Source organism: Eptatretus burgeri, chromosome 10, assembly GCF_056783735.1.
Source record: "Eptatretus burgeri isolate ZD-2024b chromosome 10, Ebu_testis_v1, whole genome shotgun sequence".
Classification (NCBI taxonomy): Eukaryota; Metazoa; Chordata; class Myxini; order Myxiniformes; family Myxinidae; genus Eptatretus; species Eptatretus burgeri.
In genome coordinates this window covers 12,340,719-12,364,014 of record NC_140970.1, presented here as the reverse complement: position 1 = coordinate 12,364,014, position 23,296 = coordinate 12,340,719, and the positions used below count along the sequence as shown (strand labels likewise).

The window sequence follows — 23,296 nt, the reverse complement described above, 5'->3', positions numbered from 1 at the left end:
ACCACAAACTGTGGGCTCTCTGTCTCTCTCTCGTCCAAAAGAAGAAAGGGGAAAGGTAAGGGAACGAAAAATATAAACACAAAACCGTTATGAACCACAAGGGGAAAAAGGGTGGGGATGAGTAACGAACTCAAACAGGGTGGATGAGGGTGGATGGAGGTGGGTGGGGGTGGGGGGGATGGGAAAGGAGGACGAAGGCAAGTTGAGAAGAAGGGGGTGGGAGCGGAAATCGGAGGGGGGAGAGGAAAAAAAAGACGATGAGAATATTAAACAGCAGGGCGAGAATAACACTAGACTCACAACACCGAGCAGGAGCCTACGGCGGCCATGACACCGTGCCCAGAAAGCAAACCAACAGCAGGGGAGAGGGAGAGCGAGAGGAAGAGAGAGAGACAGACAGTGAGAGAGTGAGAGAGAGAGAGAGAGAGAGACAGACAGTGAGAGAGTGAGAGAGAGAGAGAGAGAGACAGAGAGAGAGAGACAGACAGTGAGAGAGTGAGAGAGAGAGAGAGAGAGAGAGAGACAGAGAGAGAGTGAGAGAGAGAGAGAGAGACAGAGAGTGAGAGAGAGAGAGAGAGAGAGAGAGAGAGAGAGAGAGAGAGAGAGAGAGAGAGAGAGAGAGAGAGAGAGAGACAGAGAGAGACAGAGAGAGACAGAGAGAGAGACAGAGAGAGAGACAGAGAGAGAGACAGAGAGAGAGACAGAGAGAGAGACAGAGAGAGAGACAGAGAGAGAGACAGAGAGAGACAGACAGAGAGAGAACCAGAAGGAACCAGAACCAGAACCAGAACCAACCTGTCTGAGATGACAAAGTGATAGGCCCATCGACTCAGCTTCATCGTGGGAGATTCCAATAATCTTAGATGCCTTGGTTTCCACAGCGTCAAGTTGAGCAAGATGTGAGGCAGGGGAGCCATCCCACAAGGGGGAGCAGTACTCCATCAAGCTGCGTATGAAAGCCTTGTTGGAGAACAGGGCTTCAGGTGCGCTGAGGAAGGATATTTATCTTCAAGAGAGCCTGAAGTGTTTGAAAGTTAATTTTGTGTCACGATGCAAAGTTTTTGTATTTGATCTATGTGAGTCATATGTCTGAGAAAATAAGTTAACTGAATTACTCAAATCAGTAAAGATAAGTTAACCAGACCAAGGTTCTCTTGGCATAATGGTTAGAACATGTGCTCGCAGTTTTGGAGGTAGGTGGTTCGAACCTGACACCTGACTCCAGCTGTCCTTCACTTTTGGTGGTGGAGGTAATAACCATAGGTTCACAACTATTGTGCAGGCTTGACGGGCCTGTGACCTCCTCTGGCCTCCTCCTACATTGAAGTTTCTAATATGAGAAGTCATATTATTACTATTATTATAAAATGAATAACCGTTGAGATTTGTACATTGTGGCTTTTGTGTTTATAATTTGGAACAAAAGTTTTCTCAGGAAATGTTTTCTTACGTGTGGGATGAATTAACCATAAAACAATGATGATGATTATCGCTACAACAACACTTTCACGTCGAAGGTACTGAGTTGTACGTATTCAGAGTAGTGATGGTACGTGTTGCCCTTGCTCTTGACACGACATTTGGGACGGATTATATTGTTGTGCAGGATGGCATTGTGGTGATTCCAGACAAACGATACACTTAGCAGTCTGATAATATCTTTCTTGAAGTCTATTCATGATGTGGCTTTGTACACAAGGTGAGACAAATGGTTGTACAAAGTCAAAATATTCTGTCATTGAGATGTACGTGTGTATGTACGTGTGAAGAAGTTTCACGGAAAGTTTCAGGAACTGCTGGAACAGGTGCTGAAAGTGGATGTTTTAATTATTATGGGAGATGGGAATGCAAAAATTGGAGAAGCAGGCGCACCAGGGATTGCAGGAAAGCACGAACTTTGTATCTGAAATGAGCCAGGGGAGCGAATGCTGGAGTTCTGTGTGGATAATGATCTCGTAATTGTAAACACATGGTTCAAACAACCCAAGCACAGCCTGTACACATGGACATCACCTGATGGGAAACACAAAAATCAGATTGACTACATTCTGATCAATAGAAGATGGAGAAGTGCTGTGCGATCTGCCAATACTCTGCTAGGTGCAGACTGTGGGACAGATGATGCACTCCCTGAAGACATTGTAAAAGAAGTGGGCAAAAACAATCAAAAACTAAAACGGCACTCTGTAGAGCGCATACCTCCGCCAGGCTGAACTTTTTTTGTATACATAGTCGAGGCTCGTGGAAGAGCCAATATGAGTAAACTGAGTGGATGAGGATGCAACAGCAGGAACAGTTGGACAAAACAAAATGACCAAAGTAGGACAGTAGGACAAAAGGAACAGTAGATAGGGAGGGGGAGGGGGGGCACCAACAGTAGAGTTGAACACCAAGGTGGGGGGAAACTTGGACAAACAATAGGTGTGGGAAATTTGGGGAAAAATGGGGTTGGGAAGGGTTGAGGGGGTTAATAGGGGTCGAAAAGATCATGATTTCGGATTGAGCATGATCTGAGATGGTGGTGAACAGCTGTGTTGAAGACCTCGAGTGTAGAATGAGATTGAAGAGAATGTGGAAATTGGTTCCATTTGTGGGAAAAGGAGCAACAAATGAGTGTAGGTGATCAGTGATTCGACAAACAGGGGAGCCAGCTGAGAGGGGAGAGCAATACTCCATCAAGCCACGGATGAAACCCTTGTTGTTGGTGAATAGGAGTTCAGGTGTGCCAAGGAAGGACTTTGTACGATGGAGGATGCCCAATCGGTGGCTGACTTTGGAGGTCAACGTTGAAATGTGGTTTGCCCATGAAATATCATGGCTGATAGTAAGAATCAGGAGTTTGAATGACTGAACTTCTTACTTCTTCAAGCGGATTGTTAAGAAAGTAGATGGGGCGGGGGGGGGGGGTTGAGGGTTTTTGCCAGATGGTCCTTTCAGAGAGAGATCGTGAAAGTGTGAAATTTGTCAGGATTGAAAGACATATTTCAAGTGTTTGACCGGCTTGTGATTTTTGTTCAAGGCAAGTTCACCCCCTTAGACCCTTTAGAAGTTCAAGTTCACCCCCTTAGACCCTTTAGAACCATTATTACCCTGAAACACCTAAGACCCTGTGGACCTATCGACCCCCATGAGACCATATAGACCCCATTATACCCTTTAGAACACTTAGACCCCTCCGACGCTTTGCAATCCAAAGACCCTACAGACCACGTTGGAACACTTAGACCCCCTAAGACCTTATAGACCCCATTGGACCTTTTTGATCCCTAAGATACTTTTGACGCTGTTCGACCCTTTAGAACCCTAAACCACCACAGACTCAGTAAGACTCTTTAGAATGCTTAAACCCTCTCGACTCCTAAGACCTTTAAGACCCTTTAGACTCCATTAGACCTTTTAGAACGCGAACCTTAATGCCCTTTAAGACCCCCTAACATCCTTAAAACACCAAACACCCTTTAGAACCCTGAGACACGTAAGATGCTGTCAACTCTACAGACCCCGTTAGACCCTTCAGGACCCTTGGAGCCCTATGACCCTTAAGACCCCTTTTACCTTTAAGGCAAAGACCCTTAAGACCCCTTCAGCCTTTTGACTTTTTATATGTTTTTTTATCCCTTTTATACCCCTAGACCCTTTAGACCCCACAGACCCTTTGGAGCTTACACCCCTGAAGTCCCTTGACTCCCTTTTGACCCCCTTAGACCTTAACACTCTTTGGCCCCCTTGCACCTTTCATATATTTTCGACATGTTAGACATCCTTAGACCCCTTTAGACTGCTTGGACCCTTGACCATTTAGAGCTTTGCACATTTAGACCCCTTAGACACTTACATCCTTTCAGAGATTAAACCCTTTTGACCCTTTCAGACCCTTCAACCCTGTAGACCATAACTACTATTGAAACATACCTTTTGGACTTTTAGACCCTTTCAGCACACCACACAAACATCTATAGTCTTCTTGCAAAACACAGACTATACTTTTTTCAACAAGTAATGTGCAAACTCTGCCCACCCAGAGGGTGGATACTCTCCTCGTGCACATAAATATCTGAACGAGGTGTGTGTGTGTGTGTGTGTGTGTGTGTGTGTGTGTGTGTGTGTGTGTGTGTGTGTGTGTGTGTGTGTGTGTGTGTGTGTGTGTGTGTGTGTGTGCGCACGTGCACGCACACACATCAGTGCATGTAAAAGGCAAGACAACTATTTTCTATTCATTCTAATCTCATTATAATGTAGCAGATGTCAAAAGGCAGACAGGAGCCCTCCCAACACCAAAAGTATCAATTCTCTTTTTTATTCAGGTCACGTTACAACGACCAAGTTTTGATGGTTTGACATTTTAGCGTTGGAGCTCATTCTGATTTCACATCTTTGTCCCAACTGTTAAAAGATTCCCACTGATCCCCGGAGAGCCTCCAATTGTAGATCGTTTGTTGTAATGTTTCATAGTATCCATTTCCAAACCTCGCTCAAGTCTGGCTCGCTCCGACTGCCATCGATAAAACATCCGCACTGATCCTCAGCTTCCAGATTCTCTTTCCTTCGTTTTTCATGTCATGGGACTTTGACATTTTTCTTTTTTCTCCATTATTTTGGCCCAAATCAATGGATACTGACACCTTCATTAGCAAAGCCATCTTTTCCTTTTTACCTCCGCTACTGAAGGAGGAAGGCGGTTATGCTTTCACTCCTGTCTGTCTGTTTGTCTGTCTGTTTGTCTGCTTGTGTGCAGGATATCTCAAAAGTTGTGGATATATTCGGACAAAACTTGGTGGACGGGTTGGGTGTGTGACAAGGACGAATTGATTCAATTTTGATGAAGATCTGAATCCGGATCTGGATACGAGAATTATTTATTTTTTAAAAGTGATTCTTCATCATTGAGAGATGGAGCCAAAAACGATATAGTACTGTATGGCATTATATTTAAAAACATGTCCTGGGACCGATATGTTCTCGTGGATCAGGAATTACGTGGCGGAGGTATGTGCTCTACCGAGTGCCCTTGTAGTTTTTTATTGTTCGAGCACTACGCCCAGTCACAATGCCTTGTTTTCGATGTTCACGCTTGATGGTCAGATGATCAGTCCTCAGTTTCAATAATTCCCCTCTGTTCGTGCTTCCATGACTTTTCTGGGAGTGTGATGCGGCATTTTTGCAGAAATGGCTGCTTGGATTCCTCTGCATACATTGTCATGCCTTTTATGTGTTCATAGTTCTGATGTGAATTTCTTGCATCCCAAGATGAGGTTCCTGGTGCTTTCTGCTGCAGAACCTGCACTTGTCTGATTGATTCAATCCTGCCATTTTATTAAATCCTTCACTGGCTTGTCCTTGATTTTAGGCAATCATTATCACTTGTTCTCCCTCACAGTTAAGCCGCACTCTTCTCACCCACCCCGATGAGCCTTTCTTATCTATTCACAATCTGCCTGCAATCACTTCTCACAATTATTGTGTTTTTTGGGGGGTTTTTTTTGATTTATCATACTCTTTGCAGAACGGTTGTGCTGCCAAAGGGTTATACTGCATGGTTTGCCATTGCCTTCGCAGGGTAGTTTGTCTATGCTCTCTCCTTTTTAATGCTAAGTATCAAGCAAGGAAGCAGCACATGCCGTTTCTAAAGTCTTTGGTGTGACTCAGCTGGGATTTGAGCCAACGACCTCCCAGACTCAGAGCGGACACTCCATCACGCTACCGCCTCTGGTTGTTGACATCTATATTTGTTAATATTTTGTTTTTATTGTTATTATTGTTTCCTTTGCCTGATTCACAACTTCTCCCATTGGTTGTAACCTCCTTTTGCAGGTGTTAAAAAGGCATCTCCCGATTGTCGGTTCAATCGACACGCTTTAAACCCTTCATGTTTTGTTTCAACTGCATGGATTATTTTGTCAATGCCATTTTTACTCCACTTGTAAACTTTATCTCCATTCTCTTCACAAATATTGCTCAAGAACACAATTTAATATTTTTTTGTTCCATCGCTGGTGACATTCAACATCATTTCCATTCATTTTAAAGCTGACCATTCAACCGTAGCGGATGCAAACTTTAATTTATTGCTTGTTTATAGAATCATCTTTATTTAATTCGTCTTTTTAATCAGTGCTATCAATTATATGGGTTCTCTCCATTTAATCTCGAAAGCATTACTCCAGAATTTGTGAGTTGTAATGAATTAATTTTACCTTGAAATTTCTCTGGAACAATATGAAAACATACAAATCCTTCACTTGGGACTTTTCGTAATTTCCTGAATATTTGACTCATGCACAGTTCATACAGCTGCGGAAATGTTCATCCGTCTCACTTGATTGTATCTTGGCTTGATTCTTTTAACTCTCTTCTTGCTGGCTTACCATAATCATCTCCAACTATCATAAATGGTTCAGGATATTTCGTTCCATGAACAATGTAAACTCACAAACATAAAAGGATTATTTATTACTCATTTGGTGCAGATGTGACATATTCATGCCAATTGGAAGCCCAGCTATAACAATCAAAATAAATAAATATATACCTCTTTGTGAGCTTTCTTCAAAGATAATTTTTTTTTTTAATTCACAAAGGGATGATACGTCTCCTTTGTTCGTGGATTACAGTCCTCTTTGTGTGTGGTGCACATTTTCAGACATCCGTGGTGTGCGGGAGTTCTTGGAGCACACCTCTCGTCGCGGCGCTGAGGTTTCTCTGCAGCGTGTGGACAGCAGCGTGGGTGCCATGATTGCGACACTTTTCCGGTCGTTAAAAATTGAGGAGCTGAATCGCTATCGTGACACACTGAGAAGGGCCGTGCTGCTCTTGAGTCCCCGACTCGCCCGCACGTTGCTCGCAAAGGTAGGCACAGCATAAAGGCTTTCAATATGACATTAAGAAAACATACAAGGGGATGTTGAAGAATTACGAGGAGAAAGCATGATGGGAAGTACTGCAGTGGAAGGAAAGTATATTTGGAAGTGTAATTAAGAAGGGAAGTAGTGCTGTTCGCCTGGAATAATTGTGAAATAGTGAGGAGATGAGAATTGTGATGAAACCAAGATGATGAGGATGTGATCTTCAGTGCACAGTACCTTTTTGTCTTGAATTGTAATTATACTCTGACAATATCTCACAATCTTGAAGGATGAACATAATCCACTAAAAAAAAAATGCTTAATTCGTTGAAATCCATTGTGAGAAAAAGAATGCAAGTCGAGATTGAAAACTGGGGAAATCCATTTTCAAAAGTATGAGGGTTTGGTGAGGACGGGCGGGTGTCGTGGGCCCAGTATTACAATGTGGAAGGGGTTTGTTCCCAAAGAACAAGTTTATGTTACTTTGTCCAGTCCATACTAATATACACTCACCCAAAAATAACTGTGCATTACAAAAATATCAAGTTCGAAAATATACCCGAATGTATGCAAAGCTAATACACACGGTTGTATGTACACAAAGCACATTCCATCACTGCATGACATGAATGAGCGAGACTTGACGCACGGGACCACAACTGCATGTGCACCCCGTGTAGGGGCAAGGGGAGATTCTGATGTCAATTGGTTTTGTGGCCTTAAAGGTTCATTTAGAACCTTTGTAAATGTTCACACATTTGTGTGTCTTAAGAAGTTTAACGTCCTGCCACGCCTGTCTGCAAATTAATTCCATCAGACACCTGGGATGCTGGAAACTGTGACGACCCAACGAGATGTTGCGCAGCATTGCAGATGTTACCGAAACACCATTTCAGCTATCGTCTGTCAGTTTCAACAACATACTGATGTTAGATATTATCCACGATCACGTTGTCCACGAGTTACCACCACTGCTCAAGATGGATGGATAAGGTTAACACACTTGAGGAACAGATATCAGACTGCTCTTAACACAGCACAGGCGATGCCGAACAACAGACAGATTCATTCCCAGACTGTCATCAACCGATTATGGAAGTGTTGGTTACATCCACGTCGACCATACATACGACCATGAATAATCGACAGGCAAGACTCCAGTGGTGTCAACAACATCGACGTCACCCCCATCAATGGTGGAGAGTGTCATGTTTACAGATGAGTCCTGCTTCAACATGTCCTGTGCAGATGGACGTCAATGTGGCGACTGTCATCTTCATGAGTGTTATGTTTAAGTATATGTAGTTGAAAGGAACTGCTTCAGAGGTGGCTTGGTTATGGTATGGGGTGGGCTTACATCACATCATCAAACACCTCTGTTTGTCATTTGAGGGAATTTGATGTCAATTAGATATCGAGATGAGATTCTGGTACTTGTGGCTGTTCTGTTTCTCCAGCATCATGGTCGTGGTGTCGACTACGAACAGGATAATGCTCGGCCTCACACCGCCTGTGTTGTTCAGCAGCTCATGAACCAACAGAGCATTAATCAACTTGCGTGGCCTGAAAATTCGCCAGATTTGTCCTCAATTGAGCATGTATGGGATGAAATGGAACGCCGTCTTCGCTGTCTACGGGAATGTCGATAAGCCTTCCACGTCCGTTTGATGTCCTCAATAAGGTGAACGTGCACAGCTGTAATCACTGCAGAAGGAGGATGTATCTGTTACTGAGTTTGAGACTTCGGCAGATGACCCCTCTTTCATTGAACTTGCCAGTTTTCAGAGTTTGTGACTTTTTGTCAACATGCTCGAGCGGTGATGTGACGAAATGGTTTTTTCTTCGGTCTGACTTGTTTTTTCTTCTTCTTGTGTCACATGGTGTAAAAATATACGATTTACATCCATGCACAGTTTAATTTTTGCGTGAGATTATAATGTCGTCATTGTAATAACACTCTACCATCTGGTAACCTACAGCGAATTTACTGTTTCCATCAACACAAGCGTCGTATATGTCTTGTTTAAGGCAATCGTAATCTGGTTTTGAATCTACCGATAAGACATTTGGATAAATGCACATACTTCGTTCTGAAAACAGAAGTTTCACTTGCAAGTAGAATAAAGCTGTGCTTAGGAATGAGCTAGTCTGGTTATTGCACCAATGAGTGTCATTATGGCAGCTCAGATCGAATTTGGTGTCACCATATATGGAGGTTTGTGGGCTCATTGTAGCATGAATTAGTCTTTGAAGACCAGGAAGGATCATGATTATTCTACTATGTCATCCTGTATGTCTCTACTCGTTGTTGTGCCTGTCTGCCTGAATTCTAACTGCTTGTCTGTGTTCCTCATCCACTTGTTCCACTTTGTTCCGCAGTCTTTCTTTGCCTCTTTCCCTCTTTTCTCTCATTATTTCATGAGCTTTCACTTCTCCAAGCGAAATCCCATAATTGTAGCCATGTGCTCACCTGTACCTAGACATGGACAGGTAATTGTAATTAGAGGACAGCTAACAGCTAAAATGGGTATTCCTGAGAAAGAAAACACGAGGTCATTTCTTACAACGTCCCGCTACCTGCGCTTGTGGACTGGCATGAAAGATTAAAGCTATGAGTACTCACCTCTACTTGATGTAACCAGTGTTCGAATCTCAGCCCAGCTATAAACTGTCACCTTGGTGTTTCTCATGCAGGGCGAGGCATCGATGTGTGCGATATCCATTGTGGGATATTAAGCCGGATAACCCATCTGTCACCACTCGTTGTTAACGGACATTCGATCCCACAGTCTAATTTGCAAAGCCTCAGTGAGTTATTGCTGGCACTCCTGCCTAATTCCAAATTCCAACCACCTTCAGTCAAATGTCAGGCCTGGCAAGCCAGATTGCGAAAGATGTGGGCCAAAAACGTTGCCCGGCCAACCGCACAAGAAGGAGTGAATAATTAAGACCATTAAATAATTAGTACATTGAGACTGCAACCCAAACATGAAACGAACATTGACAACCTGCACTTGCATATTCTTCCAAAATTGTAAAGCACTCTCCTTTATGAAGCTGTCTTAGTTGGAAATTTTAGGCAACGCGGCACCGCTGGTTTTTGTGCAATATGACAACGAGGGCCCTTACATCTACCAGTGCATGAAAACAGATTGTCATAAGGAATTTGTTTTCGGACAACAACATTGAAAATCTGCAGTGGCCAGGAGAGAGAGAGAGAGAGAGCTTAGAATGAAACACAATTGAACCACTCCAATGACTTCTTCAGGTCACAGTCAACAGACCACAACGTAACACTCAGCTTGTACTTGCTCTGACGAGGAATGGAACAATATTACACCGGATATCCACCAAAACTTTCTTGCAAACTGTTAGTGGCAGTTGCAACTGAGAGTAAATCAAATAAATGTTTGTAAAATCAATAACCTTGCCGATTATTTTTTTTTTCTCCACTACTTTTGGTACATCGAGGCGTGCTCCCCGTCGCTTCACTGATGGGTTTAATCAAAAGACAGCATGTCATACTTCACAAACATAATGCATGTCTGGGAGTGTAGATGAGGATGTAAAATGAAGTGAAACACATGAAAAAGGATCTTTATAACACGGAATAGTTGTTGTCATGATTGGTGTCTGTGGTTGTTTGTGTGTTCTTTCCGTGTACTTTAATATTTTTTTTTATATTGCTTTGAGAAGTATGACTATATATAATGTTTTGTGCTCCTCTTGTGCCGTTTTAAAGTGTTCCTGCTGTGATAGAATAATAAATGTTACCGTCGGAATCGCTGCATTAAACCTCGAGGTCCCGCTTATTCCTCAATCCCGAAAACACGGGCTTTTGAAGTTTCAGGAATCCTTGTGATTAAACGGACACAAATTGTTGGTCCAAGTAAGTCGATTATTACCTTTGCAATGGGGCCATTTTTATTATTCTATAACAGCAGGAACCCTTTAGAATGAAGTGTCTGACACACACACACACACACACACACACACACACACACCACACACACACACACACACACACACACACACACACACGGATGCTTCTTCTTTACTAGTGGATAACATGTCTTTTTTTCCCTCCAAGATGAATATTTCAAATGTAAACAAAACATTTTTGGAAGCCTCTATTATTTAAAGGTAAACCCACCTGTCTATAATTATCTTGTAACTTCTGCTCACCATTCAACAGCAATTATCGTGGCAGTCTAAAGGCAATATTGCCCAAAAGGTAGTGGCTAAGTGGTGAGGACATTGGTGAGGAATCCCAGATGTTGTGGCTCTGAATCCAGCTGAAGATGCAGCATGCTAAAAGATTTGGATTCTAAGCTTCCGTAAGCACGACTACTCTCAGGAAAATTGCCATCTCACGACCAAATTATCGGTTAGATTCCAGGTGGTTCAGGATCGACCTTCACAGGTGGGGTAATGTCTGGTTTACTTCTGATGTCAGTTCACACTTTGTGGTTAAATAGTAATGCCCTGTGGGCAACTTTGGATGGGCACAAAAATGATACCTGTAAAAATGTTGAACTTCCTTAAATCTGCTCTAAATTCATTATTTAAAAACAAACTTTTCGGCAATAGATGGAATCAATCGAGCATTTTTTGAGATATGCTTACAGCCATTGGAAACGAGTAGAAGCTGACGTTTCGGTCTTTCACCCTTCGTCGGAGCAAAATAAGGAAATGGGATGGTGGGTAAAAGGTTCATTGGATTGGGTGGGAGTGAGTCAGAGGTCTATCAGAGCAACGTCAAGGATCGCGTTGCACGCGGACTGGGAATGACTCATTGTAACGCCTCACGAAAGGGATCTCAGCTTGGTTACTTGTTAACTTCTGAGTTGTTCAGGCTTTTGTTTTAGTTACCAATCAAGAACATAATGCAACGCCATTTTCATATTTATGTTTACTATGAGACAGTTGACTTGATTTCAGCTCCAAGACAACAACCTGATCTCAAGTTTGATGCACCTTCCTGCCTGCAAAGTACTGGAATGATGGTTTACGTTCCGTGAGAATTGAACCCAGACTAGGCAGTCTGAAAGCGGGTATGCTTCCTCTTAGCTACCCTCTCAGGGGAATGTAGACATTGATTGTGCTCATTAGGCCGATATCAAATCGAAATTACGCCTCGATTTACCTTATCCTTACTTTACATTTCCTGTTATTTCTTTTTCGGCCATCTCATCTCAATGTCGAAGAGATGAACTTATAAAATGGGTCGTGATGTCCGTCCGTCCGTCCGGTTGTCTGTTAACTTTTGGCTATTTTTGCTACTCTTGCCTTCTCACCCAGCTGATTGTTCTGAAACTTGATACGTGAATATAAGACAGTAGCCCGCATAATCACTCAGGCTTCGATTTTTTTAAATTTCAGATCATGGGGGATCCCAGAGGGGGGGTTGGGGGGATGAGGGTTACCCCCTGACACTTCGGATCCCTACTCATCCCTTATTTACCAACCGATTGCTCTGAAACCGAATACAGCCCTTCTACTCGATGGTACGCAGGATCGCTCGAGCTTCAATTTTTCGATTTCAGATCAGGGGGGGGCTCCCAGAGAGGTTCCCCCAAATTCACTCCAGTCTAATATCCATGCCATTTCCCAGATTTTGGATTCATCAGAGGTCTGAACTACAACCTCAAGAGATGACCATCAGCACACTCATTATTTTAAAACTGATTAATAATGAAAACCTCATTTCTGACATCATATAAATTAGTTTGCAGATTTCTATTTCCTGACAAAATGAGTTTAGTTTGTAATTGCTTGCCTTTGATAAGTTGTCTTGTATACGATGCATTTATTTGATTGTAAGGGATTGTTGAGTAGCTGGAGGGTTTACAGCACAGTATATGGACGCAAGTGTTTTTGCATCTTTGAATGAGCAGTTTAGTAATTTGGTGATAATAAATTTGTAGATGAAAAGAGCAGGTGGGGATTTGTGTTTTCAATGGGTTTAAATGATTTTGACTTGATACCATCATTTCATGTGAAGCATGTGGTTGCTGGGGTTTTCATAATTGGTTGGGGGTGGTACTTTGTCCCTGATGCAGTGACCATTTTAGGTTAGAGCAAGAATTTGGAATTTAGCCAGGGTGCCGGTGATGGCTCACCTACATTCCGTGAAGGACTCCATCGTAACGTCCACTAATTAATGCCGGCAGATGGGACGCCCAGTTTTACGTCCATCCGAGGGATGGCACACATAATGACGAATCACCCTGTCTGTGAAACACCAGCAGAGTGGAGACGACAATTTAATACAGGGCTGAGATTCAAACGAAAGCGAGACAGCTCAGAAGTGAGTGTGCCTTCTTCTTGACTATCTTCTTCTATATATTTACTTAAGAGTTTAGGACTGGCTAGAGATCCCAGTGAGTATCTAACATGAGGGCTTACTGGACTATGCAGTGTTCAAATGCAGATAAGGACCATCCAGAGCTTGGTGGAAAGATGCAGCTGAAGATTGAAGAGATGAAGAATTGGATTGTTGATTAACAGTTTAATCCAAAGAAGGCAATTTTTGGAAGGCACACTTTGAATGCCAGCGATCTGACTTTCCTGAAAAGAAACGAGTAGCAGGGAAGAGACCGAATCGAAGTCAACCAAAAGAGCATTAAGCGACTTACAATCAAGAAATTTCTCATCTGCCATCTTCACATTATCTGTTAAACACAAAAATAATTAATCAGCATGAGTTTTGTTGTAAATACAACAAACAACTTAAAATACCAAAATCAGGTGTTTAGGTGATTTTAAACAGTAACATTTTAGATACTCCATTCTGGAGAATTTCCACATCACCGTCACCGTAACAGACAGCGATTTTGCTGTAAATGGGATAAAATTCCTGCTGAAACTATAATATTTAGTGTGCAGAGTTTATCAATGTAAACTTTATGAGTATGTTAACCACCACGGATCTCCGCATATAGTTTTTCCACGTTCGTCAACATACTATTACCAACGTCCAGGTGATAAAATGTATTGTTTAACCTCCTCGTTGGACCTTCATGGAGAATAATATTTCATAATTTTTTTTTTATTGTGCTGGACAACAATGGCAGTTTAATTGCAGAACTATGTAATTGTAAAACAATGTTGATCTACTTGAAGATAAACGCTGTGTATGTGGCAAGTCGCATTGCTGAGTGAACGCTACATCAACTTAGAGTGAGGGCTTAGTGATGGCAGAGCGTTGAACCATTCCTACTTCCCTATTTGCCTGCGATTCGTGTGCAGAAATTGCTTATAAGGTACTCACTCATATCTTTGTTAGGTTTCGTGTTTCATGAAAAATTATTACAGAGTGCAGGTTTGAAAATAGCACAGGAAAGGGCTGTGAAGTCTGATTGAAGTCATTCATTCCAATAATGCTTCACATTTTACTTTGCCAGAGAAATAATGAACCTGAAAATATCTTGCATTACGTATCAACCTACAAATAGTTTATAATCTATGGAAGGTTGAAAAATTATTTATTTGGGCTGTTGGAGTAATGACTTCAAATAATTATTTAAATACGAAAATAATTTTGCCTCCTTAACATTGTGGAATATTTTCTTGCTCGTGAATTTGCAATCATCTTCTTCTTTTCATGTGACAACATGCTTCCGAGCAACTGCAAAACACAGGCTCTGGCACAGGAGTTGCAAACCTTCAGATTGTCTTATCCTCAAGGCTGGGTATCTTGGAGATACCCCATTGTTTGAGAAACCTCCCTATAGTCACAGACGGTTGGGCCATTTTGATTGTATCCCCAATTCTGCGAAAGAGCTCTGCAGTATCCTTTATGTTTATAATAAAGGTGCCTTTTGGCAGGGACACCTCAGGGTCCACTGAAAGCTTGTAAGGTATGGATTGCAGTTGTGTTGATGAAGCATCTATCCTGTAGCTGTTGTGGTTACCACCCAAGGTCCTCCATTGTCCCTTGATGAATCATTCTTCATAGTTAATTGCAAAAAAGTAGCATTTTGTTTTGGTGAATGGAGATTATTTACCTGTAATTTGTGAAATCAAATATAAGACCAAATACAGCATTGGAGCCATCAGGGGAACCCGAATAGACAAAGATGGAGTCATCAGGAGGAACCCGAATAGATAAAGATCGAGCCATCAGGAGGAACTCAAATAGACAAAGCTGGAGTCATCAGGAGGAACCTGAATCGGCAACGATGGAGTCATCAGGAGGAACCTGACAAGACAGAGATGGAGCCATCAGGAGGAATCCAAATAAGCAAAGATGGAGTCATCAGGAGGAATCTGAATCGGCATAGATGGAGCCATCAGGAGGAACCCAAAGAGATATGGATGGAGTCATCAGGAGCAACCCAAATAGGCAAAGATGGAGTCATCAGAAGGAACCCAAATCAACAAAGATGGATCCATCAGGAGGAACCTGGATAGGATTTGGGTTTTGGCTGCCACTCCTTTACCCCTAACATAATGACACATTCATATCCATTGTATTGTGACTCTGAGAAGCAAATTGGACTATCCGGCTTAATTTTAAACATCAAAAGGTCATTTTCCCTTTTAAGTTCCTGTTTGTCTCTCTTGGTGAACAAGGGTCATTAACACCTTTAAACATTTGGTTCCAAGCTTCCATAATCACCTAATTATTCCTTCCGTACCTTTTAACTCAATCTGAGGCTGGATTTTCAATTCTGAAATCGTCAGGCTTATTTATTGGGAGTTCATTGAAAGACAGTGATATGAAGACAACCAACACAACACCTTGAGTCACCCAACTTTCCAAAAAGTTTTACAAATGCATGTTGACTTTATAAAAGCTGCTTATTAAATTGATACCCCCTCCCACCCCCCACCAACTCATCTACCCACCATCCATGTGTTAGTATTTCCACCTTTTGTCCTAAGCAATACACTATCTCCAACCAGTATGCAATCGCTATGTCTTAAATAAATTTTATCAACCACTGGGCCATCAGGATCACGATGTTATCACGGGTCAGAGAGATGTGCCATGTTTTCTTTTACAAAAATAAATGCACTATATACCTTTTATTCCCAATCCTATGCTGGCTTTCTTGGCAATGCCATTCTTTGGAAGAAAGATGAGAGTAAATGTAGGTCGATAGTGACCTTTAGAGTTCTCCATAGTCCCTTGATGTTCTCTGTTCTCATTGCCTTTGTTTATCGATACAACTATCTGCACTATACGTCTAAGTCCTACTCTTGAACAGCCGGCTGTCACGTACAGTTAGCCAAAGACATTTTGCAGATAAATTAACAAAAAAAGGGCATTTTCTATCAAACATTACGACTGTATTTTGAATGGCAGCCTGATGAATTTTCTCATCTTCCTGACAAAATTGCCTGCAATACAATTGATTTCATTTATCTGTCTCAAAATGCTCCCACACTCCTGAACTGCCACACTTCATCCTTCACCGTTCCCCTTGGAAAGGTTGCCCCTGCTTTCTGAGTTATTACCATATTTATTGCATGGAATCATTTTCATTGCAGACATTATTGCACTAATGAAGAATTTCTGTTGATATGTAATTTTTTTTTCACGAAATGTGAAAAGCAAAATTCACCTGTATGCCTATATAGTTTGGAGAGATAATTGTGTTTGGTAGTGAGAAGCTTGGAGCATTAACCCTTTGAATCCTGACCTCCTTGGACTTTCGGTTCACCACCATGGGCTCCCTGGAGAAAAATCCAGCCGCCCGGGGATATGGATATTTGAATACCGGCCACTCAGGTCTTTGCACGCTTGAATAGTGGCCGGTAAAACAGCCACTCAGGTATATCCAGGTTCGAATTGCGGTTAGTAAGCAGTTTAAGATTATAGGGTTAAGCAATTTAATATTGTGAACCCTAAATTCCACTGTAATTGCCTCCATCAACCACCTCCCCCCCCCCTGCTCCCCAAACCCTCTCAACATTTCCTTCTTCGGTTGCTTTACTTTGCTCTCTTACAAGAGAACTCCATTCCAATTCTCATGAAATCTGATGAGATTCTCATGACATTGCCATTAAATCTCCTTGTATCCATTGTAAATGCAGGTGGTATTTTACAAGACCTACTTGAACAATTTAACGCTGCTGTTCAGGAACACTCGTCTTCTGGACAAAACTCTTTTGCAGCAAACTGGTTTCAACAGCAAATTGTTGTTTGCTCATCGCTCCGACCGATTTCACACGGCTGTGAATGTTTGTAACTGTGCAAAAAGTATGCACCCAATACCTCTGAGTATTCACACACTAATAGCGAAAACAACAAGCTTATCTCGCTCGGTCCTATCGTATGAGATGAGTGTTGGCCTATTTCTGCAAAGGTTATGGAATATTAATCTTCGCATCACAGATTGAAGCAAAAAATAAAATACAATTGAACAAAACATGTAATGGGTTTTCAAAAGAGATCAATTGTATTGTTTATCAAGCCTAGCCTTCCTATTTTAAAGGAATAAAATCGACAACGGCATAAAATTAATGCCCACGTTTGTAGCTGGGCGGGAAACAGCTCTGGAGAGAATGCGTGACTCAGCATGGAAATAACCGATATTGTCCATTCGATCATAATTATCAAGAACATCATGACAATTAGCATTAAACATGTGTTTCTCGATCATTTCCCCCCCCCCCTTAAAACAATTAGCAAATCATTAAGCCACCGAGATTGGAAGGAACTCCATCGAGATCATTCTCTCCAAAAGCCAGATCAGTCTTGGTACCTCTGGGGCCACTGCAGTTAAGCTGTATCGATTTGCGGAGACAGAATCAAAATCTGGATTCAAGTCATTCCTGCGGAGAATAAAACTAGCTTCAAATGCTGCACATTGCACTGGTATCTAAACATCAATACCGACTGCAAGCTCGCTTTTTCTCCTGTTGAGCCTTTGGAATGCGTGTTCTGCTTTCACTGCATTTCAAGTTAAGACACCACTATGGCGATAGCATCAGCAAAGTCGATGTACATACCACACAATGGACGGTATAGTTACTTCTTATCTGTACACGACGTCCTCTGCTGTTCTATCCTTGACAAACTACATTGTCCCTTTTAAAAACAAAATTGCCTTGATTATGTGATCGTGTGGGACCTGCAATGAATACAAATACATCTTTAAAATGACACCATTTTGTGTCTCCACATTTTTATCCCCCCCACTGGACTCCAAAATGGGGGCTTATATGCATTTGGTCTTGGTTTTCGGGTCTGTGCGTGCGTGCGTGCGTGCATGTGTGCCCGCAACTATATCTCGGACATAATTTTATTCGAACTTGGCAGAAAGGCATAAAATGATGGCGTGCATAAACACGTCATTTTTTTTCGACATCAGATCCAAGATAACCAACTGGTGGCCATTTTAATTGTAAATGAACCTGATGTTGAGCACTTCCTCAACCATTTCTCGGATAAGCATTAACCGATGTTGTTCGAACTTGGCACACAGATAATGAATGATGGCTTACATGAGCACATAATTTTTTTTTTTTTGAGATCTGATCCAAGATGGCCGACTGGTGGCCATTTTGTGACTTTTTTTTTATTTTTTATTTTTTGTATACCTTGGTCGAGGCTCGTATGAGAGCTAACACACAACTCACAGCAAGGAGGCATGAGACAAGAGGGGCGGGAGTGGAAGGGACAAAACAGTGGGGAATAGACACATTAGGTGAACTGTGGAAGGGAGAGGGATTGGGATGGGACGGGGAACATGGCGAAGAGAAGATGGACATTTCAGGGACTTTCAGGAAGGAAAGTAGGAGAAATGAAGGAAGTGGGCTTGGGTGGATTATCGGGGGTAGAAAAGATCGAGGATTTGGATGGGGGAAGATAAGAGGTGGTGGTGAACAGCTGTTTTGAAAGCCTGGAGGGAAGAATGGGAAAGAATAGAGTGAGGAAGTTCATTCCAAAGGCGGGAAAAAAGAGGAATGAAAGAGTGAAGATGAGCAGTGATTCGTGATTTTGGTAGTTTTACCAGAAGGGGGTTGTTGGCGGACCTTGAGCGCCCTGTGGAAATGTGGTGGGGACAAATCGCAGAGAGAGCAGGGGGGCAAGGCTGGAGAGGAGTCGGTAGAAGACAGAAAGACCACCGACCAACCTGCGGTGATTGAGTGAGAGGCCCAAAGACTCAGCTTCATTGCGGGAGATGCCGATGATCTTAAATGCCCTGGTTTCGACAGCGTGAAGCCGAGAAAGGTGGGAGGCAGGAGCACCAGCCCAGAGGGGAGAGCAGTACTCCATCAGGCTACGGACAAAAGCTTTGTAAGTGCTCAGGAGCTCAAGAGGGCCGAGGAAGGACTTAGCACGACGGAGGATTCCCAGTCGGCGACTGGCTTTTGAGGCGAGGTTGGAAATGTGACTTTCCCAGGAAAGGTCATGGCAGATAGTGAGACCTAGAAGCTTGAAAGAAAAGACTTCTTCCAGAGGATTGTTGAGAAAGTGGATGGGGGGGTTTTGTAAACGGTCCTTTCGAAGAGACATAGTGAGAGTGTGAGATTTGTCTGGATTGAAAGACATGTTCCACGTGTTGGACCAGTTTGTGATTTTATCCAGATCTGCAGTGAGTGAAGAAGCTGCTGCTTGCCGGTCTGAGGGATGACAGATGGTACGGCAGAGGGTGGAGTCGTCGGCAAAGAGAAATAGAGGATTTTCCAGAGAGTCCGAGTCCAGAGAGACTTAAATGTGTCCCCAACCATTTCTCAGACATGACTGGTCCGATTTTGTTCAAACTTGGCACAAGCACAGTACACGAGGGCATACACGTGTCTGTCAATTTATTTTGCAATCTGATCAAAGATGGCCAACTGGTAGACTTGCGGCAATTTTAGTTGTATGTAAATAAGGGCTCGCCCTTTAACTGCGTACAGAAAAATTGCTAAAACAATGGGGGCTATGACATTTTATGTCTTTCTTACTTGTTACCTCTGCCACCGAAGATGGACGGGGATTATGTTTTCATCCTTATCACTCTGTTTGTCTGTCTGTGAGCAAGATATCTCAAAATGTTATGTACGGATATGGATGAAATTTTGTGGAGAAGTTGAGTGTGTGAGAAGGATAAATTGATTAGATTTTGGTGAAGACCTGGATCTGGATACGAGAATTTTTTTAAACGATTCTTCACCATTGAGAGATAGTGCTAAAAACGATATATAGCGTGATATCTCATAAAGTTATGTACAGATTTGGACGAAACTTGGTGGACAGGTTGGATGTGTGACAAGGAAGAATTGATTAGATTTTGGTGAAGATCTGAATCTGGATCCGGATGCAATAATTTTATAAGTTTGTTTTTTACGTAATTCTTCAAAATTGAGAGATGGGGGAAAAAAACTGAATATTTCAAAAAGTTGTGGACGGGTTATGACAAAACTTGATGGATGAGTTGGGACGGTCACAGGGACAAGATGACTAGATTTTGGTTCAGGTGCAGATCCAGATCTGGCCTGTCATTGGGATACAAAACATAAAACTGTTCAGCCTGGTGGAGGTATGCGCTCTTCAGAGTGCTGTTCTCGTTAGCAATCTTTTGATGTTGTATCTCAAACCACAAATATGTACTCTATAAATCAGATGTGGTGTGTTTTCAATGTTGTATTCTCTTTCATCGACAGGTCATAAAATTATTGTTTTGGAAGAAATAGCAATGTCATACTATGAGGATAATGAATAAAAACTACCATGATAAACAACTAGAAATCGTAACAAGTAAAATGTGACAAAGGAAGGAATTCACCTGAAAGTCCCCTCCTGAAAGTTTCACAGCCGAAACCTCGAGCACGAACCACTCGCTCAGGAGGCATTATGTTTCTGGGTTTTGCATCCAGCTGTGCATCCGTCCGTGCACGCGTTGCAGATTTTCGTTACCGTATGACTTGTGAACTGCTGAAGGGGGTTTTGACCAAACTTGATACAATTACGTACTATGTTGCAAATATGAACTGATTCGATTTTGGGGTCAAAGGTCGTGTGACCTTTGGCAGAGTCATATCCATTGATGCATTTGCGTCAAATTCTATTTGCCAGTTTTCCTTGTCATAAGACTGTTTTGTTGATTTACAAATACAATTCTGCTTTCTATTACTTCGCTGATACTCAACTACTTTATTTTTACATTGTGTCCGTCCGTTTTTGTTTTCCTGTCCTCATTTTACCCACTGTTGCTATCTCTTATTTTGCTCCTGTATGAGGCTCGACTTCTGTACCAAAGATAGATACAGCTACATCACAGTGCTTCCAGCCACCTCAAAACAACATCTTACTATTTGTTTAAAATTTCATACTCCATCAAAACTTTAACTTTGTCGATGTATTGTGTGGGTGTTCCAAGACAATGCAGTTCCTCCACAGCTGCAAGCTTTTCTTGGCTGCTTTATGCAGCCTTCTTTGACGATAAGGCCGAGTGTTGATTCATGATATAAACATAGACACAGCTGAGGATGATTAATTAGGTCAGTGCTCATTGGATGCTTCCTCCAATTATGGGTGAGAGAAATGATTTGGAGTTTAGTGTGTATAAGCAAATACCACCTGTGGCTTCACTGACGGATACTAAAGGCGGGTGAGAGGAGGGAGAAAAATAGGGGGCAAGAGGAAGAAAGGGGTGGGGGAGAGAGCGGGGAGAGTGAAGAGGTCGAGGGGAAAGGAGACAGTAGGGAGGAGAGCGAGGAGGGGTGGAGGAGCGAGGAGGGGTGGGGAAGTGAGGAGGGGTGGGGGGAGGGAAGACAGTGAGAGGAAGGGAAGGCAGACCTGCGGGGGAGCGTTAATTATGATTCATGCTGTTTCATCAAAATAATTCTGCAGAGAATAAAAGTGATGATGGAAACAAAATAATGTCTGAAATCCATTTTCTACCTGTCATACAACAACACGGCCCGGAGACAAAACCCGCCAGACGCATCCGGAGCCAAGCCATCTGGACACAAGCACTGCTTGAACACATCCAAAGACAAACTCCCATCCGGAGCAAACTTCCATCTGGATAGAAACACCGCCCGGATGCGTCCGGACCAAACACCGCTCGGACGCGTCTGGATACAAACTTCCATCTGGACAGAAACACCGCCCAGACACGTCCAGAGACAAACACCATCCAGACACATCCACCGTCTGGATATGTTCAGAGACAGACAGATACAGACAGACAGAGAAAGGGTAGGGGAGAGTGAGAGAGATGCGGGAGGAGGGTGCTGCAATGTATTGGGAAGGGGTAGAGCAAGGATGGGACAAAGAGAGAAAGAGAGATGGAGAGGGTTGAGGGTTCTGGAGTGAGCAGAGAGAACATGTTATGCTTTATGAATAACACACACACATACACACACACACACACACACACACACACACACACACTTGTGCCTTGCCGATATCAGCATTTTTTCGGGGATCGGCAGGTTGGAGTCAGTGTGATTACCAACTACAGTACGTATTGCATACAACCTAAAAACTTTGAGTAGCTTTCACTGAAAAACAATGTCGCATTATATCGATGTTCACAAACATTAATGTTTCGAAACAGCTAGTGTGATGGGTGGAAAAAAATTGGCTCAGTCATTTAGAAAACATGATAACATGGCAAATGGCTTGGAAATCGGTGTTATTTCACACCTAGCTCAGAATGAAGGAGCACGAACCACTCGCTGAGGATGATGGAGTACAAACCACTTACTCAGGATGACAGAGCATGAACCACTCGCTCAGTATGACAGATCACATACCACTCACTCAGGATGATGGAGCACGAACCACTCGCACAGTATGACAGAGCACGAAACACTCACTCAGGGTGACAGAGCACGAGCCACTCGATCAGAGTGATGGTGCATGAACGACTCACTCAGGATGACAGAGCATGAACCACTCACTCGGGATGACGGAGCTCGAACCACTCGCTCGGGATGATGGAGCATGAACCACTCGCTCAGGATGACGGAGCACGAACCACTCGCTCGGGATGACGGAGCACGAAACACTCGCTCTGAATGATGCGTCGCGGCAAAAGATCCGCAGTGAGTGAACGATTCACTCAGAATGACAAAGTGCAGAACTGCCATCGACAATGGGCACTCGGCAAGTGGCTTAAGCACTCAAGCAAGCATGCTAATTAAATGGTTGATAATTATGAATGGCTGGCCAGGCTGTTGCTGCATACCATGTAGGATCTCTTTAACTTTAACTTTAAAGCTTGTCTTCACCATGCACGCAAGAGTTAATGAAATAAAATGAACGCGTTCAAGTAATGAATTTATCCACAAAAGAGTTGCTCCTTCGTGCAGAACTACCATGGCGACATCACAAAGTTCAATCGCCCATGAAATAAACATTGCAGGAAATCCACCATGTTGCCTGCTCGTCTGTGTATGCATCACGTGGTACATCAGTTCAGAGTCGGCACAAACATTATAACTTTATTTTAAAACGTCTTTTTTCACCAGATTTGCTTTGATTCCCTGTAGAGCACCTCACA

The 23,296-nt window shown here is 42.7% G+C and overlaps 1 protein-coding gene across 5 annotated transcripts in view; it reads left to right on the top strand.

Moving 5' to 3' along the window:
- Positions 1 to 23,296, top strand: part of LOC147017951 (glutamate receptor ionotropic, delta-2-like) — an 878,371-nt gene that overhangs the window by 399,797 nt on the left and 455,278 nt on the right. For all 5 annotated transcript variants that reach the window (XM_085897090.1, XM_085897092.1, XM_085897091.1 and 2 more), the window contains one exon: positions 6,641 to 6,846. In XM_085897090.1, coding sequence (XP_085753216.1) covers positions 6,641 to 6,846 — 206 coding nt within the window. The remainder of the gene's footprint in view (positions 1 to 6,640; positions 6,847 to 23,296) is intronic.